At 38.9% G+C, this 17568-nt stretch overlaps 1 protein-coding gene across 7 annotated transcripts in view; it reads left to right on the forward strand.

Moving 5' to 3' along the window:
• Not1 (CCR4-NOT transcription complex subunit 1) overlaps positions 1 to 17568 on the forward strand; it is a 403150-nt gene that overhangs the window by 290070 nt on the left and 95512 nt on the right. For all 7 annotated transcript variants that reach the window (XM_067156230.2, XM_067156231.2, XM_067156233.2 and 4 more), the window contains exons 27-29: positions 10820 to 11020; positions 13216 to 13364; positions 17254 to 17529. In XM_067156230.2, the coding sequence (XP_067012331.2) occupies positions 10820 to 11020; positions 13216 to 13364; positions 17254 to 17529 (626 nt within the window). The remainder of the gene's footprint in view (positions 1 to 10819; positions 11021 to 13215; positions 13365 to 17253; positions 17530 to 17568) is intronic.

Raw genomic sequence — 17568 nt, forward strand, 5'->3', positions numbered from 1 at the left:
AGGTGTGAATTTTCGTTTGTACGTCAAAAACTTACTAAAATGCTCTCAAATACATGTTTTTACAGTTTATTTTACAAAATGAGAACTTTCAGCTAAAAAAAACAGAACCCACACAATTGTGTGTGTCAGGACTTGATTCACTACTTATAAAAAATAAAAAATAAGAAAATTCAGCTCAGTACATGTGAATATACACATGTACATGATCAAATGTTCTATTTTACAGTGTGGAACAATGTATTTTAAACAATTAACATCTTATACATTACATTTCTCATGTAGAGTACGAGTTCTGCCTTCACAGTCTTTTAGTGGCAGCCCCCAGCACTCTGCGTGCATTGCCTGAAGGAAAACCTAGCCCACACACTTAGTGCGTATCAACATTCAAAACCTCATGGTATCACGTACGATGTTGTAAGTTCACAATTTACGTTCGCTAAACAATTTACACACTTCATTGATTATATTCTGATATTTAGTAGAGCTTCTAGATTAATATGAATACAATAAATAAATACTTATTTTAGGCATTACTGCTTCCTGCCATCTTGCCGATGAACTGTATTTTTAAACTCTTTTTCCTGCCCCCTGGTGGTCTAGCGCTAAATAAAAACAACTGAAGTACATGCTACGTGTCCCGCACAAGCAGTGCAGTCCAGTCTAGCGCCAAGAAAACATCAAATAAGCTCAGAGATAAATAAAATTCGAACCCGCACAATTGTGCGTACGCGGTCTGAAAGGGTTAAGTAACTCGAAGTTTGTCAGTCAGGTTCTGAATTATGGAATTAGGGTCAAACTTCAGCTCTCAGAAAAATTAACCCCCACTTATTTAATTGGTTGCTCTCTGCCAGTAGTTTAATGTTCATTCCACCCAGCAGAATATCTTCACTGCGTAGTGTTCTGTTTTTTATAACTGTTGCTCGACATTTCTCTGAATTTAAACCAGTCTCAGAAAAGTATCTAGCACCATTTGAATTAGTCCAATTGCTGCGCGCTTATTTTGTGCTCTTATAACTCTGTCGTCTGCAAACCCCGGGACAGTTGTTATAAAGACCTTCCACTAGGTCAAAACCGAACTCTTCTGTTGAACATTCTGTAAGCTCATCAAGTTTGTGGTCTGTTGATAAGGTGAAAAGACAAGGCGATAAGAAGCATCTTGCATTTCTCCTCGTTTGAATTCTATTCTTTCGTCTTGGTTTTGTTTTTATTTTATTTTTTACGTTGCACCGACACAGATAGGTCTTCCGGCGACGATGGGATAGGAAAGGCCTAGGAGTTGGAAGGAAGCGGCCGTAGCTTTAATTAAGGTACAGCCCCAGCATTTGCCTTGTGTGAAAATGGGAAACCACGGAAAACCATCTTCAGGGCTGCCGACAGTGGGATTCGAACCCACTATCTCCCGGATGCAAGCTCACAGCCACGTGCCCCTGACCGCACGGACAACTCACCCGGTTTTGTCTTGTTTACACCAATGTTTATTTGTATATAATTTCCTATCAAGTGATTTTAATTTGAAGGGTGAGTAGTCATCCATAGTGTTGGTATAATGTGACTGTGTCCAACAGTGTCCAGTGCCTTATTGATGCTTAAGAATATCACTTTAGCATTATCTTTTAGATTATTAAACCTGTGTACTATATGATACCTCGTGATAATCTTGTGATCGTGATCACACGAGAAATACAGATGCACGTAGATATGCCCATAACCATGCACAGCACAAATAGTCTATGCATGATTTTGAAATCTTTCTTACACTGATGCCAGACCACCATAGAAAGCCATGAAATGCTAATTTTTCACAGGAGGCTACAGTGTATATTAATTACAAAACTCTGTCAGACTGTGAATGATTGAACCTTTCCTTTAGGCCATCCTTGCTGCGAAGGTGCAGGTACATAACATTCTTTAGTCTTCTTTCTAACCCGTTCCTTTCTGTCTTGTCACCTGAGGCTGAGTCTCGGTTCATGAGTGAAGAAAATATTGTTCCTCTGCTGCAGATAGGCTGTGACACTTGCTGTGTCAGCTGAGGGCCATCTAGAGGTCTTGAATTTAGGTTTGGTTCATTCAAGATGTTTAATAAAAATTAAGCAAATGCTTGAGGTAATGGTTTCTAGTATTAGCAGTTGCTTGGAGCAAAAGTAATGAATAAGAAAAATAGGATTTTGCTTGCATTTGCTAGTGAACTACAGCAATTGCTGGTATGCGGCCGTCGGATGTTTAGTTTCTTTCCTTTTAGGAATGGTTGTCAGCAATATTGCTTAGAATTAAAGAAGTAGTCAAGCTCTTTTCAGTTGTGAAGTTACCAGTATATTGCCACGCAACAGGCTCGTCAATTGGATTGTCGCACCTTACTATTCCAATTTTGAAGTTATACTAGAGTGAAGAAAAAAATTTTAAAAAATCTTTCGCCACTGATCTGTAGGGCAGTTGCCCAGATGGCAGATTCCCTATCAGATGTTTACCCAGACAGTAGCATAACGTAAAAACCCATTTCTCATCCATGAGCAGAGCTGCAAACATAGAATTCTGTCCGACAGGAAGACGCGAAGTTCATCCTTCAGCCCCACAATACGATTAACTTCACCACACAATATCCAACGTACCTCCTTGTGCAATAGAAGTGTATCATGAGTAGATCTTATTTCATTGCAGGGAATGAAAAATTAGCCTACTGTTTACAGCTCTTGCTTCCACAAATTTCACGATACTCACTGTATTGGCTTCAGATTGTAACTACTTTTGAAGCCAGTGCCTCCCAATGTATCATACATTGTGTGAATGTTAAAGATGAAATAACAGCACTCACTCTTGCTCTGAATCCCATTTTAGGCCCATTAAATGCATCTGTAGATATGCCAGTGCAATTAATCTGAGTTTTTAATGTCTGAGCAAAAGGAATTCTTAAGAGAGAAAATTTCTTCTGTAGTTCTCCCTCTTAGAGCTTCACAAAACAAAAAGTCCTCATGGATGTAATTTTTGTGACAATAGTGAACAAATAGAAGCAGCTAAGCATGATTTACATTATCCATGCTTTCATCAATTTGCAAAGCAAATTTTGTATATTGTTATGAAGATAAGCAAAAAAAAGTTCTATCTGTTTTCAAGTGTCAGACACAAGACGGTACACACCAAATATTACGTGTCTCGAGGTGTGCAATGCCCTGGCGATAAAAATCTTGGTTGCAAAGAAGTCTGCAGTGCTTCCCATATACCCGCTTCATTGGGGAATTATTTCTCACGACTGGATGTCCAGAGAATGGCTCAGGGTCTCCCTGGTGATGTGTGCCACATGTGGCCAAGTGTTGTCTTGCAGGAGCAAAACAGCCTTGTGATTAACTAATGCCATCTTATTGTGCTTTAGTACCCGCTGCACAAGTTCCAGCAGGTCCGCGTGATGGTTTGACCTGAACGTAGGAGCTCATAGTCCACCAGATACGGAGCAGCATTACGTTGCACCGACACAGATAGGTCTTATGACGATGATAGGATAGGAATGGGAAGCGGCCATGGCCATAATTGAGGTACAGCCCCAGCCTACCATTTGCCTGGTGTGAAAATGGGAAACCATGGAATACCCTCTTCAGGGCTGTTGACAGTGGGGCTCGAACCCACTATCTCCCGGATACAAGTTCACAGCTGCGCGCCCCTAACCACATGACCATCTTGCCCAGTAAGTCACATGGTGACAACCAGTATCTGGTGCTCTTGGGTGTGTCATACAGGATCCACTTTTCAACAGCAGTGAGCACTCAATTGAATTGCTTTGTGAAAGCAGCAATAAACAAGCTGTCACTCGCTGTTACTTTTTGTCATCTGGCAGTGTGTGCGGTACCCACTTGCTGTTGTGGCAAGCTGAAAACATGTCTGGCTCTGTCCTCCTCTGTAGCCTTCTAAGTCGTAAAGCAGGCTGTGTCGACACCTACATCTCTTGATGCCACTGCTTGATCTATAACTGATGTAACTGTGCACTTTGCATTCCCAGCCCAAGGACAAAGCTTCTCCCCCTTCTGTGGCCATGTTCTCACCGTATATTGGCGGGCTTTGCGTCAATATGCTCAGCCACTGCATCTTCTGACAGCGGTATTGTTTCCAGACTATCGCTATATTTTTCTCCATGCATGATCACACCCATCTTTATAGGGTAAGCAAGATATGAAACGGATATGGAAGATGAACATACTGCTAAATTTTTATCCTGTTCTTTATTCAGTATTTTTGTTGGAGAACAGGCACTCAACAAAACATTCCCATGAGATCGTCACTGTGAATTGTGCTCTTGTCCATGATTACGATGATAAATTTACTACAAAAAAGGCTAGCATGTAAAAATCCGTCTGTACAGCACAGCGTACTGTTCGCTCATCACATTTGCACTGACAGGTTGAGAAAGAAGAATCTACTCTCATAGTGTAGCGAGGTAGTGGCAGTAACATTGTCACGTGGCTTATTGTCATTAAGCTACAATGGGTGGTAGTGCATTGGGGTAATTGCTGTAGTCAAAGATGTGACAGCACCTGATCTCTGAACTCGTGCTGGCAGTAGCTAGTTGCCAGCCTTCATGATTGGCAGTGGTGAAATTCTAAGTAAGATGTTTTCTTAAAATTTTAAGTTAGTTTTGAATAGGAGTAGAAGAGATTCTTACCTGACATGGTGCTGAGAATTGTAGGATAGCAATAATTATTCAAAAATGAGGTGAAGTTTGTATCATCCTATGAACTTAATGCCACTAGATTATTCTCCCCCTTCCCCCACTCCGCAGACCGTTGTTCTAAACACAGCCGCAATATAACGAAGTTGTGTCCATCACTGATTAGTATTTCCCATCTAACAGGGTTTCTCAGAATCAAGAACATCTTCACCGGGACTGGTCAAGTTGGCTCTGCAGTATGGCCCCCAGAAGCCATGAGCTTGCATTTGGGAGATAGTGAGTTCAAATCTCATCATCGGCAACCCTGAAGGTGGCTTACCATAGTTTCCCATTGCTAAACGAGGCAAATACTCTGGCTGTACCTAAAATAATGGTTACTTCCTTCCTAGTCCTAGTACTTTTCTATACTTGGTCACTAAAGACCTATCCAAGTTAATGTGACATTAAACAGCTAAATAAAAATACATTTTTTTTTTCTCTCTCTCTCAGAACTCTATGGAATATCAAATCAGTGTTTCAGGAATATCTATTGACTGACAAGTGCAGTTAGCAGAACAATAAGAATATCGTAACACTGTAAAGTGAAATCTATGGGTGCCAAAATAGAATATCACACAATTAGTCTTTTTTTCATTTCTGTGCTTGGTGTTAAATTTATACATTCATCAACCAAAGAAATAAATGCTGCTCAAGATGATCACAGTGATAATAATTTGCTGTTATCTGACTTACTGCTAAGAATAGGCCGATATTCTAAATCAGTGTGACTATGAAAGATATGTAACAATGGAAGATGGCTTAGTTACAATGGAGGCACAAACAATGATATTGTAAGTGAAGTTAGATCCACAGTGGCCATGAAGAGGAAGAAGAAGAAAAGTCTGAAGTGCCTATCCAAACGTTCAGTGATACTTTAGAAGCCTTCGCAGTTGTGAACTTGTTCTACAAATCGGGGTGAAGACTCAGTGTAATTGTGGTGCAAATTATGAATGTAGAATGCAATTAAGAAAGTGGGTAATGGACAGGTAGGAAAAGACAGACAAAAATTACTCATATTATTCATAAAATAAAGAAGCGATGTTCATAATGTAGTGTACAAGCTAAGCTTTATGAAATTTAATACTGTATTTTATGGCATACATACTTCAGTATCAGGTTTACTAGTAAATGTATACAATTGAGCTGTTGAAATGTTGCATCTTGTCAACGCTGCTTTATCACCTTCGACTGCTTTTGTGAACACAGCATCCTAGTAGATATTAAAAAGGAGAGGGTACAGGATACAGCCCTGTTGCACACTTCTCCATATAGCTACCTCCTCAGTTGTTGCTCCCTCTATCTTGACCTCTACTGGAATCAATGATGAATGTAGATAGGCACCAGTCAATTCTTGAATGTCTACAACTTTTTCATGAGATACGTAACTGAAAGCTTTTTGGTAATCCATGAATTGTGTGTACACTTGGACATTCGTATCCAGGCGTCTTTGAGCCAAAATATTCACTTAGAAAAGATACTCTCAAGTTCCCAATTTCTTAAGCCAAACTGGGTAAGACCTGCTTGGTGTTCACGTTTTGCATAGATACACATGTGGATGATATGTAAGAATACCTTTAAAACATGGGGCATGACGCTAATCATGCAATGATCGCAATGTAATAGGGTAGGAAAAGTTTATCTCAACCAGTCACGTAGAATTCTCTCAGCATAACATACTCTGTTGAATAGTGCAGTAAGCAGGTCTAGGCCTCTATTACATACAATAACTTACTTCCTCTTTTGTTATCTAAAAACCCCCTGTGGGTGGGGGACGCAGATGAAGAATACACCCACGGTATACCCTGGGGCGACCAAGGGATGATTGTCTTAGAACCAGGAAACTACTTGTGCTTAGTACCACCACGTGGGAAACACCATGGGTCGCTTTTACTTGCGCGTAGTACCACTATGTTACGTACCAAATAGGTTTGTGATTAGTAGCACTCAGGAGCACCATGCGGTCAAGCTTTTACAGTACCTGTGATTAGTACCACTACATTAGCGACACTATGGTTCTGGCTTGCCTATATTAGTACCCACTATATAAGGAACACCACGGGATAGTATGAGTCCCTGTGGTTAGTACACTTATATGATGAAAACCATAGGTTTGCGTTGCCTATAAATGGCGCCGTAATATGCGAAACACCATAGATCTGTATTACATGTCCGAATTTCATTACCTGTGAGTAGCACCATAATGTGTGGAATACCGCTAGTCTAAGCTACTTATGATTAGTACCGCACCATGACAAATACCATGGTTCTACTTTCCTACTGATAAATACCATTATGAGGGGCCGATGACCTGGATTCTGGACCCCTTTAGACTGCAAACATCATCGATTGAGTATTGTGCTATTGAAGCAGTCCCTTGGCCAGGAATAATAGTGTTTTACGTCAGTTTCTGTGACTGAGTCATTTTGGGTCGGCTCCACTGATTGTTTTAAGTACATATCCATCCATCATTCTTCGTCTTCATGTTTTGAATTCTGGTCAGTGGAGGATTTTGTACTTTTATCTTGGCATTGCATTTTGTCTCATTTCGTACCATTAGGGGCCGATGACCTAGATGTTAGACCCCTTTAAACAACAAGCATCATCATCATGTTATCTCAAAACTTGCTTCATTGCATTTCCATTTGTTTGGGCACAGATCTTTAAATAGTTTCTCAACATACTTGTTTCAGCACTTTAGCTTTTCTTCAGCTCCCACCAAGGTAATACTGTTGGCATCCCTCGGTATAGCTTTATATGGCTTGTGATATTTTCCCACAAGTTACTTGATTTTCTTATGAAGGTTAAACTAGTCTTGTTTCTTCTGGAGATATTCTGTTTCTCTTCATCTTTCCACCAGCCAAAATTCTTTTGCCTCGCTGCATTTTCCTCATGCTGTCCTGTGCAACTCTTCATGCTGATTTCTATCCTTTCTGTCTTTTCTTCCGTATGTTGTGATGATGCGTACGATCTTTAGGACACTCCACTGTGATTCAATGTCAAGTGCTTCTGAACTATTTACTGTACTCATCTGCTCTTCAAACTTCAAAGTTGTTTGAGCTCGTGCCTTAAGGTTGTCAAATCTCTCTATATCAAAGCAATGTAGTTCATCCATGACGACAGAATTGTGGTTACTATCAACGTCCAAACCAGGGTCGGTTTTAGCCGCTTCCTCGAACGGTTCTTGGTTGTGTTTTAATGAGAGCGAAGTCTTATCTGGTTCCTGACAATGATCTTCCTAGTCCATGGGTGATCTCCAAGGAAAATGAAATTGGTGACTGACTTCACCCTAACAGGACAGAGGAGCACAGCTACTCTATGTTGACGTTCGAAATCATCACCACCACCAGAGTAATATAGGATGACTCCAGGTTTAGTCTTTTGTGTCAGTGATGCAGGCCATCTAACTTCATGAGGCCCAAATCTCCAGCCATATACAAACTTTGCACATTCCATGTGGCAACTTTTACCGAGCTCGATAGCTGCAGTCACTTAAGTGCGGCCAGTATCCAGTATTCGAGAGATAGTAGGTTCGAACCCCACTGTCGGCAGCCCTGAAAATGGTTTTCCATGGTTTCCCCTTTTCACACCAGGCAAATGCTGGGGCTGTACCTTAATTAAGGCCATGGCCGCTTCCTTCCCACTCCTAGCCCTTTCTTGTCCCATCGTCGCCATAAGACCTATCTGTGTCGGTGCAACGTAAAGCAACTAGCAAAAAAAAAAAAAAGTGTGGCAACTTTTGATCTTTTATTGTGAATTTGAAACTTAGCCCTAATTGTCTTCAGAGGGATTCCTAGCACCCTCTCCCCACTTTACGGGGTACGTCAGACTGAAGCTGTTTTTGTAGTATCCATTTTGTTTCTGTGCCACAGTAATGGGAACATTATTTTAAAAAATACTACCTGCCTCTGTTCTGTGGACTAAACCCTAGAACCAACAATTATGGAATTCAGTGTGATTTTCAAGAATGACCAAGAAAAAACTACCTTCAGAGTGCTTTTTTTGCTTATGATGTATAAACCATCTGTTATAGACCCCAAGTATGTGTATTTTTGAGCATATAACATAGCTACAAGAAAAGAAATCTTGTGATGATGTGTATCTATGTGTAAAAGTCAACTCAACTAAACTTGTGTTCTTGTCCACAAGGTGACAGGGCACTTTTAAGACACACCAATGGTAGAGGTGAGCTGCATGTACCATTCTAACCACATACCAGCCATCCTACCATTCTTAAATCTCTGGCAGTACCAGAAATCAAAACGGCCTTTTTGGGTGGCACCTGATACTGCTAATCATTATGCTACAGCCAAGGACTCTATACAGTAAACGGTAGCCCTCGGTTAGTGTTATATTATAGCTTGCAATAAACGGTCAACCTTAAAATTAGAAGCTGTATTTTGAGATTTTGAGATGAATCAATCCAGCAGAATGGTCACACATGTTAACGCACTACAGCTATGGAGCCAAGCTCTTTATCAGGAGATGAGTGAGTTCGATCCCCACCGTTGGCTGTCCTGAGAATAGTTTTATTTGGTTTCCCATTTTCACTTCCAGAGAAATGCTGAGATAGTTTCCATTCATAGGCCACAACTTCTTTCAGTCATTCATTTAGTCTTCATTAGCTCCTCAACTGAGGTTGGCATCGGGAAGGGCATCCGGCCGTAAAAACATGCCGTATAAATTCATCTTACCTCATCCCCGACCCTGTATCGGAAAAACGGGTATAATGGGTAGACACATTTTCGAATTAATCACTTTATCCTTATCAAAATGAATGAATTATTCACCTTAGCAATTGTACCAAGGTAAAAAATAATATATTTGACATTTTATGCGGTAATTTTTATGTACGGTATAGAAGTTATTGTTTTATTGAAAGCACAGGAATATGTTAAATATCACATGGAGAGAAGCTAGTGAACTGATGGGCAAGTGGCCCAGAGGGCCTTGGGAAAATATCACACTTAGCTGCATGTATACGTCAGGAGGAAAAACAACTAACGTCATCTGCAAGGAAATCTACCAACAGCCTATTACCCAAAATTCAAAATTACTGAGCGAGTTGGGCATGTGGTTGAGGTCGGGTGGCATGAGCTTGCATTCGGGAGATGGTGAGTATGAATTCCACTCTCGGCAGCCCTGAAGATGGTTTTCCATGGTTTCCCATTTTCATATCAGGCAAATGCTGGGGTTGTACCTTGATACTCCATTCTGCGGTCACAGTCTTTAGATGTTTGATCTTGCAGGTGATGGGATTTCCATGGGTAGAAATTCAGTTCTTCCTTTAATACCTTACTTATCCTGTAACTTGAGACTGCCCTTTCACAAGCTGTCTGACAAGTTGATTTAGCTGGGCTGAGATTGTACATTTCTGCACTGTCGTCTTGTTTTCCTCGAGACTGGGACGTGGAAGGGCGGCCACTTATTCCTGAATCCTAAACCAAACTTATTGTCAGCAGCTTCAAGTGACACTTCTTTATTGTCTCCGGGCGGATTGTTTCATTCCTTCTGGTCACCATACAGCATCATTCCTGAGCAAGAAAATGGAACTCCACATTTCATAGCATTCAGTAATCTGTGCTTGCTCCTGAACATATCAGCTCCATACTCTCTCTCTTGACCTCCACTTGTACTACCGATGCACAAAAGTTGAAATCCTATTTAATGAGTATACGTACACACTATTTTCATTGTGACTCTGTGGATATTAAAATCTTATTTAATGACATATGTATGTATACTATTTTCATTGTGATTCTGTTGATATTAAAGGTGAATGCCTTGTTAATTCCTGCCCACCTAGTGCAATACTCGTTTTAAAAAGTTGGTTTCTTGCTGTAAATAATGGCCATTTTATTCCCTGTCGCAGCCAAGGAGTTGGCATGGTTGTTTCCTGCCCACCTAGCTTGGGATCAGTTCTCTGAGAAATCTTACTTTGTTTGAAGTGGACAAGGTTGATGATAAGTTTGTAACCAGTTGCAAGTAATGTACAGTGATTAACAGAATCTGTATTGAACTGTCATAACTTTTGTTTTATCATAAGTGACTTTGTAGTTTATTAAATAATTCCATGTTCTCTGAATACAAATGTTGATTTTCTTGTTTCCTCATTAATGTATCCTCTTACAGACTTACGGCACAGATGAACTTGCTCAGATCTACGAGAAATTGGTAACAGAACTTGAGCGGTATCTGCAGTCTATAATGGGCACGCAAACAGTGATGTCATCGAACAACTGTCAACTGAATAATCTACACAGTTTAATGGAGGCTCTCCTCATAGCTAGAAGTTCAAGGGATGTTATGTCAGCTGTCTCCCTCCTTCAGAAGGTAAAAATTTATACAATAATTAGAAATTTGCATTATAAAACTCCTTATCGTGTTTAAACTAAGGTTGCGAAAAATATATATCGTACTTTAAGGTGTATAAGACGTACGTCAACATTTTAAACACATTTTCGGGGGGGGAACTGAAAGTAAAAGAATGCCTGTAATTTAAAAATAAAAATACTGTAATAGCTTTTGAACAGTGCATTGACTTTTTAGAAAGATGCAAAATCCGTGCCATTGCCATCTAAATCTACTCTCACATCATCGTTACCATCTATGTCTGTTTCTTCTTCTTCATCCTCCTTATGGTACAAAAAATGATCCTCAGGCAATACTGATGCCACACTTAAGAAAAGATGACAATCTATTCAGTCACATGCAACCATGATGCACCCACTCGTATACATGTGTGATAGTAGATTGCTTCAGAGCCCCGGTTAGCATCTCGTAATGAACACTGGTATCCATCAGCCATTTCTTCCATTCTTCTCGCATGTACACTTTAAAAGGTTTGTGTTATGAAATGTCAAGCACCTGTAGTTGAGATGTTTGTCCTCTTTGGATAACAGACAATTCAGTATTGCACTGTTGGAATTTTTGCTTGATGGTGTTTTATCCTTAGGCCGAGTCTTTCACTTGAACATTATCATCGGCAGTAGCTTAATACCATCAGCACAACATCAAGTACTACAGTGTAGTGTGTTTTTCATGTCCACTTGTTTTCACTAACACCTTTTTCACCTTTCTCGGCAACAGTCATTTTTGAGTGTACGTTAAAATGTGAGTGGTGTTTCATCCATGTTCACTATCTGTACCTGGGTGTTTTTATTGTTGAGCCACAAATCTGTGAAAGGAAATAATTTTATTTTCATATTATTCTGGCTCAGCAAAGTTCTTGGAATATCAAAAGAAGTGCATGCCACAAAGATCTTGGAAGTTAAAGGACAGCACATAATTCTTCGGAAGAAATAGCACTACAAATATTTGAGGCCTATTTTAAAGGTCTAAAAAAATGTGTCTTATGCACTCAGAATATTTCCGAGATGCCCACTCCCATTCCGTAGCAACTGGTATCCCAACTCTCAAGACCGTTGCCCGTTTTCATAAACTAGGATGTGACTAGTCACCCACACAACGAACTATAGCAAATAGTAATGTCGTAAAATGTTATTGTATGGAGACCAGTAAATAAAGTTGTATGTATTAAATTACAGCATAGTAGATTTGTGTGTTGAATGTTACATGATTATAACAGAATAATGATGCAGATCACAACCATCTCCAACATTGTCTCTGTTGAAACTGTGCACAAGGATGAAATATACTCATATACAAGCAGTAATGACTCATAGCATTCAACTCTTAAGTTTCAGTCCAACCACCGTTGTTATCTCATGTATTTCTTATCTCCTGACATTGAAATTGTGTTACAAGCATGGACATTTTCATATGTGTGCCTGCTTATGTTACTTTTTACTGATGAATAAGGCAGATGCATGTACTTTTATAACCGCAAGAAGACTGTGGTTAGAAACAGCATCGACTTGTCTCATTCTCATATTGTTTCCAGGATCTGCTTGATATGGCTGTGTGATTATTCGGTTGTTGTCTGGTGGCAAGGAGCGGTTGGCAAACTCTGGTAATCTGTAGTCCTTCTTCTTTCCTGTTGAAACACGTGTCACATTTCATTATCTCCACACATTCTCGGTAGAAATAACTATGATAGTAGTGGGTAGTAGCTAAAACTTTAGTTCCTCAAATTTCATTTCATGTTTGAAGAAAGAGAGAACATGCTCCACCATTTGCAAACACATCAAAGAACAAAGAATATGGTGTGCACACCTGCACTGGAGGAAGGATCTTTAGCTGAGCATAACTGTTTGGATATTTTCTTTGTTGTAAAGATGGTCTTGATGTTGTGACACTTAAAATCATTTCTGTCCTTAATTGCTGAGATGTATGATAATGTGTTTCTCTGACATGTCTCTTCTGTTTCTCCTCAGATTGTGGAAAGTTCGTAATTGTTTTTCTTGAATGTCTTGTGAGTTATTTCTGCAGAAACTCACAACTTAGGATTGTGCAGTGGAAGTTGAATGTATTAATTACAACATAGTAGTTTTTTGTGTTGAATGTAACATGATTCTAACAGAATAACTTACAGTTTTGTAGATTTACCTGATTTTTCCTGTTCATAGGCAGTGGAAGGCTTGCTAGATGGGTTGACACAGTTATCTGGTGATCATGACTATATGATTAGGTACCGAGACATGCATATCAGAGTTCTGAAGTCCCTCCAGGATCATCGAGCTTATGGCATTCAATGGACGAATAAGCAAGTGACAAGGTATACACTAATAAATATTATTCTGCTATGATTACTGGTCTAACTCTTTTAAGTAATTTAAAAGTTGTATAACAACATTCTCAGTGCCTTAGCACTGAACTTGATTATGGAAGTTGGTTATATTTATTCTGTAGGAAGCCCTGCTTAGTATTATGCTGTTGTAAACAATGACATGTGTATTTCTTATGTCATTGTATGAATTGGAAAAGGATATGATTGTTATTGATATCTTAAATCTCAACATAAAATTAATATGTGGAATCCTGTACTGTTTATCACTTTTCCTATGTTTAGAGGGACTACGTTTTGAAACTTTGGAAACAAATAATTTTAGATTCTAAGAAAAATGAATGAAACCCCTACATCTGTCCACAGAACCTAACAAATTCTTCCTCTGTAACAGACCTTAGGTTACTCAAGTGTAGCCCCTAGGGTTTAGCGTAATGTTAAATAAACTTCAGTATTATTGAAAGCTAAGATGACATATGAATCATATTATACTCCCATCCTCACGTATAGCTTGGAAACTCCCACGTTAACGAGACAAGACAATCAAAACTCCAAGCTGCAAAAATGACGTTCCTACGCACCATGATACAGAAGACCAGGAAGAAGTAGTTCAGGAACGAAAAAGTCCAAGAGGAGGTGGGAATGAGAGATTCTCATTCTACAGAGGATCCAGAAAGCAAGACTGAAATGACTTGGCCTTGTATGAAGGATGAGTGCAAGCAAGACTGCAAAAAGAGAATATGAAAGAGAAGTAAAAGGAAAAAGATCAGTTGGCAGACCCAGAGCAAATTGGATTGGTCTGGTGAAGAAAGATGTTAAGGAGAAAGGACAATATTGGGAGAAGATTACGAGAGAACAATGGTTCATGGACAAAGATGGAGGGGACTCGTATATCACACCCAAGCAGCTGAAGATGGTCAACGATGATGATTATTATTATGATTATTATGATGATTATTATTATTCGTGAAATGTCAAAAGTGTATAAAAGAAAACAGGAAGAGGTCATATTGATCTGGGAATGTGTACAAGGTCACAGAGTCTGTCAATGGATTATTCTTACTGATAGTCACAAATGTCAAATGATTAAGTAATTGAGAAAATGATTTGCCACATAGCATTACACTTGTAGTAGTGTAAACATGAAGCACAGAGTATGTTAAAATGTAATTAGTTTAATTTTTTTTACATATTTCAACAGGTACAACAGTTTTTAGTGTGGCAGACACCAATTTTATCAAGGTTTTGTGAATCTACATGGGTACAAAATCCATTACTATTTGGGAATTCTAGAAAATGGCTTTTTCTACTTAATCCTACCATAAGTTTTCTTCTTAGTTTTCGGAAGTCGCCAGAACATGTTAGCTACAGTTTTCAAAATGATCCATATTGAAGGACAATTACAATTCAAATTCTTTTCTCTATTTGAATTAAGAACGTGTTAGGTTGGCACGCCTGTATTTTGATGCTTAACAAAGCTACATTGTACTCGCAGCTCCTGCTTCCATGCAGATAAAGTTCAGCCACCATTTAGTAAACATGGAGTAAAGAATGAAAAAGATCTGCTTATCTGTGATTTTGTTACACAAGTGTAACAAGACTCCAGTGGAGATTATTTTACTTGTTGCAACCTCTGCAGTTAACAAGGAAATTTGTGTATCGAACCATTAAACGATACACAAGACACAATGACAGAACTGGAAGCGGTTGTCCACATGATACCAGAACACCAGCAGTCATCAAAACTATCACGTAGAGAATTCAGAGTAATCTGCTCCGCAAGCAAAGAAAAATGGTATTACTGAAAATTCCTCCATGAATGATGTTGCGCATCATTAAGGAAGGCCTTCAGGCTTTCCAAAGAAGCTCAAGACAGCGACATCTGCATTATCATTACCAGCCAAATATTTGTTTATTGTTACCATGATGTTGTAGCCCGGATTTCGTTTAAGGACATCATGATATTTTGTTTGCAGATGAAATCTGAGGTTTTCTGAGATTAGTTCACACTTCTTCATAATGTCCAGCGAATCGCCAAGATGTAACCCATGTGTTTCTAGCTTATTGATTGATTGTAGCTGGTATGATTGGTAAGTGCCAGTTCCCTTTGAACCATTTCATTGCCAAAAGAGTTCATAGCATTATTTAATTTTTTTTTTTTTTTTTTTTTTTTTTTTTTTTTTTTTTTTTTTTTTTTTTTTTTTTTTAGACTGCTTTTAAAACCTGTTAAAATATGCATAATAAAGGTCAAAAACATGCCCAGTACAGTAAATCCAAAATTTGAAATGCATGTACTAATCTCAAATATATGAAAATGTTAATCATTTGTTCAATTTCACCTTCAAACACACTTCCTTTTTTATTTTGGAGGTCTACATATCAGCAAACAAAGTATGCATTTGCATTCAAATCTAATGTCTAATTAATACGAACTGCATAGGTGAATATACAGTGGAACCTCGATAGTGCGTTCCTCATTAACATGCGTTCCCGCTTAACACAACATAAATTAAGTCCTCATCATATTAAATCTATAAAAAAATACCTCTCTTATCACATCATGAATTTTCGTTGTTACCACTTAGTAATATCACGTTTTTCCTAGCCCTGAAAATGTTATTTGTCATCCCTTGTGGAAGGAACGTGATTTCCAACTCGGGTAAGAAAGAGCCCTCGCTACAGTTGTGTGATAACGAGAAAAGGCATTGGATTGCTGAACTTCACAGGATAAGTTGCACCTTCGGGAAGCAAGCCGTTAGCCCCAGGAATGTTCAGTTTGGCTTGCCAGTTAGCAGGGAAATTGCTGAAGAACACAGTGAGCCTGTTTGTGCTTGTATATCACATTCCATTCTGAAATCAAAAATTGATTTTGTGTTGAGTGGTACAGTGAAAGGTAGCGTATATTTGTCGTCTGATAGCCTACATCTGGATTGGGACCATAATTGTCTGAAGTTGACTAGCATGGTGTATATACGTCTTCTGACAGCCTAGTTATGGATTCGGAAAATGTTGTGAAATTTCTTGCTAATGAAGACAACTTTTAAAATCTATCTGATGGTGGACTAGCACCCGAATCTTTAAGCGTGCAGAGGTGGCATAAAACTTGCACCTTTGAGTTTCGACTTAATCATTCGAGTTGGTCGAATTGACGTTTCAAAATTGTATCCGCAGTCACAGGTCGCATATGGTTGAGTGTAACTTCAAATTTGTCTAAGAGTGTGACCAGAAAATAATCTTTAATAACCCACTGGTCCTAAATAAGCAGCTTCTACTACCTTTTGTTTAAGAAAGAGTGCGATCTGCAATAATAATTTTCATGCCCCCCTCCCCCGTGCAAATGTTTTCATATTTTTGTTGCCTGATGTTTTTCACACCTTTCAGTGCACTTTTTTGTTATAATTCCCATTATCCTCTCATATTTAGGAATGGTAGATATAGTTTTCACTGTATCCCCGGATACACGGCGTAAAATGCCGTCATGTCAGAAAAAATCGTATCTAGTGTTTCCATATCCAGGTTGGATAGTTTTTATTTGTGTAGTGTATTCATTTGTATGTTTTCTCGCTCAACACGTTCTTTTTCCTTGTCCTCTGCAGAAATGTCTTGACAAGGTTTTACTGTATTTAATCTTCAGAAGTCTAGAAGACTGCACCTCACAAATTGAGGGTTAAATAAATTCACTGTTTACTTATACGACAACATTGATGGTTTTTTTATTAACATAATGAGTTGCTACTAAAGGAATTAGGTCATCTATGCTTATGTTTATTCATTGTATGTCTTCCATAATTGAAGAGACTTCTATAAATCTTTTAACTGTCATGTTTGAGCACTATTATTTGCCTTATTAGCGACATTAATGGAGATAAATTTTTTTCAGGTGTCTAATTGAGTGTCGAGAAGAGTATCGGTATAATCTGGATGCTGTGGATTGTCTGATTCGTGCTCACCTAGTCAACATGCAGCAGTATGACCTTCACTTGGCCCATGCTATGGAGAATGGCATGAATTATGTAGCAGTAGCATTTGCAATGCAGTTGGTTCAGACTTACCTTGTGGATGAACGTAACAATACGACTGTGACTGAGAACGATCTGTACCATACAATAGAGGTACTAGCTCGTATTGCTACGCACTCACGGCAACCACCTGAAGGGTTAGTACTATCCATTGATTTGAGGTTGTTGGGTGTTTT

Source organism: Anabrus simplex, chromosome 12 (assembly GCF_040414725.1).
Source record: "Anabrus simplex isolate iqAnaSimp1 chromosome 12, ASM4041472v1, whole genome shotgun sequence".
In the NCBI taxonomy this organism is placed as follows: Eukaryota; Metazoa; Arthropoda; class Insecta; order Orthoptera; family Tettigoniidae; genus Anabrus; species Anabrus simplex.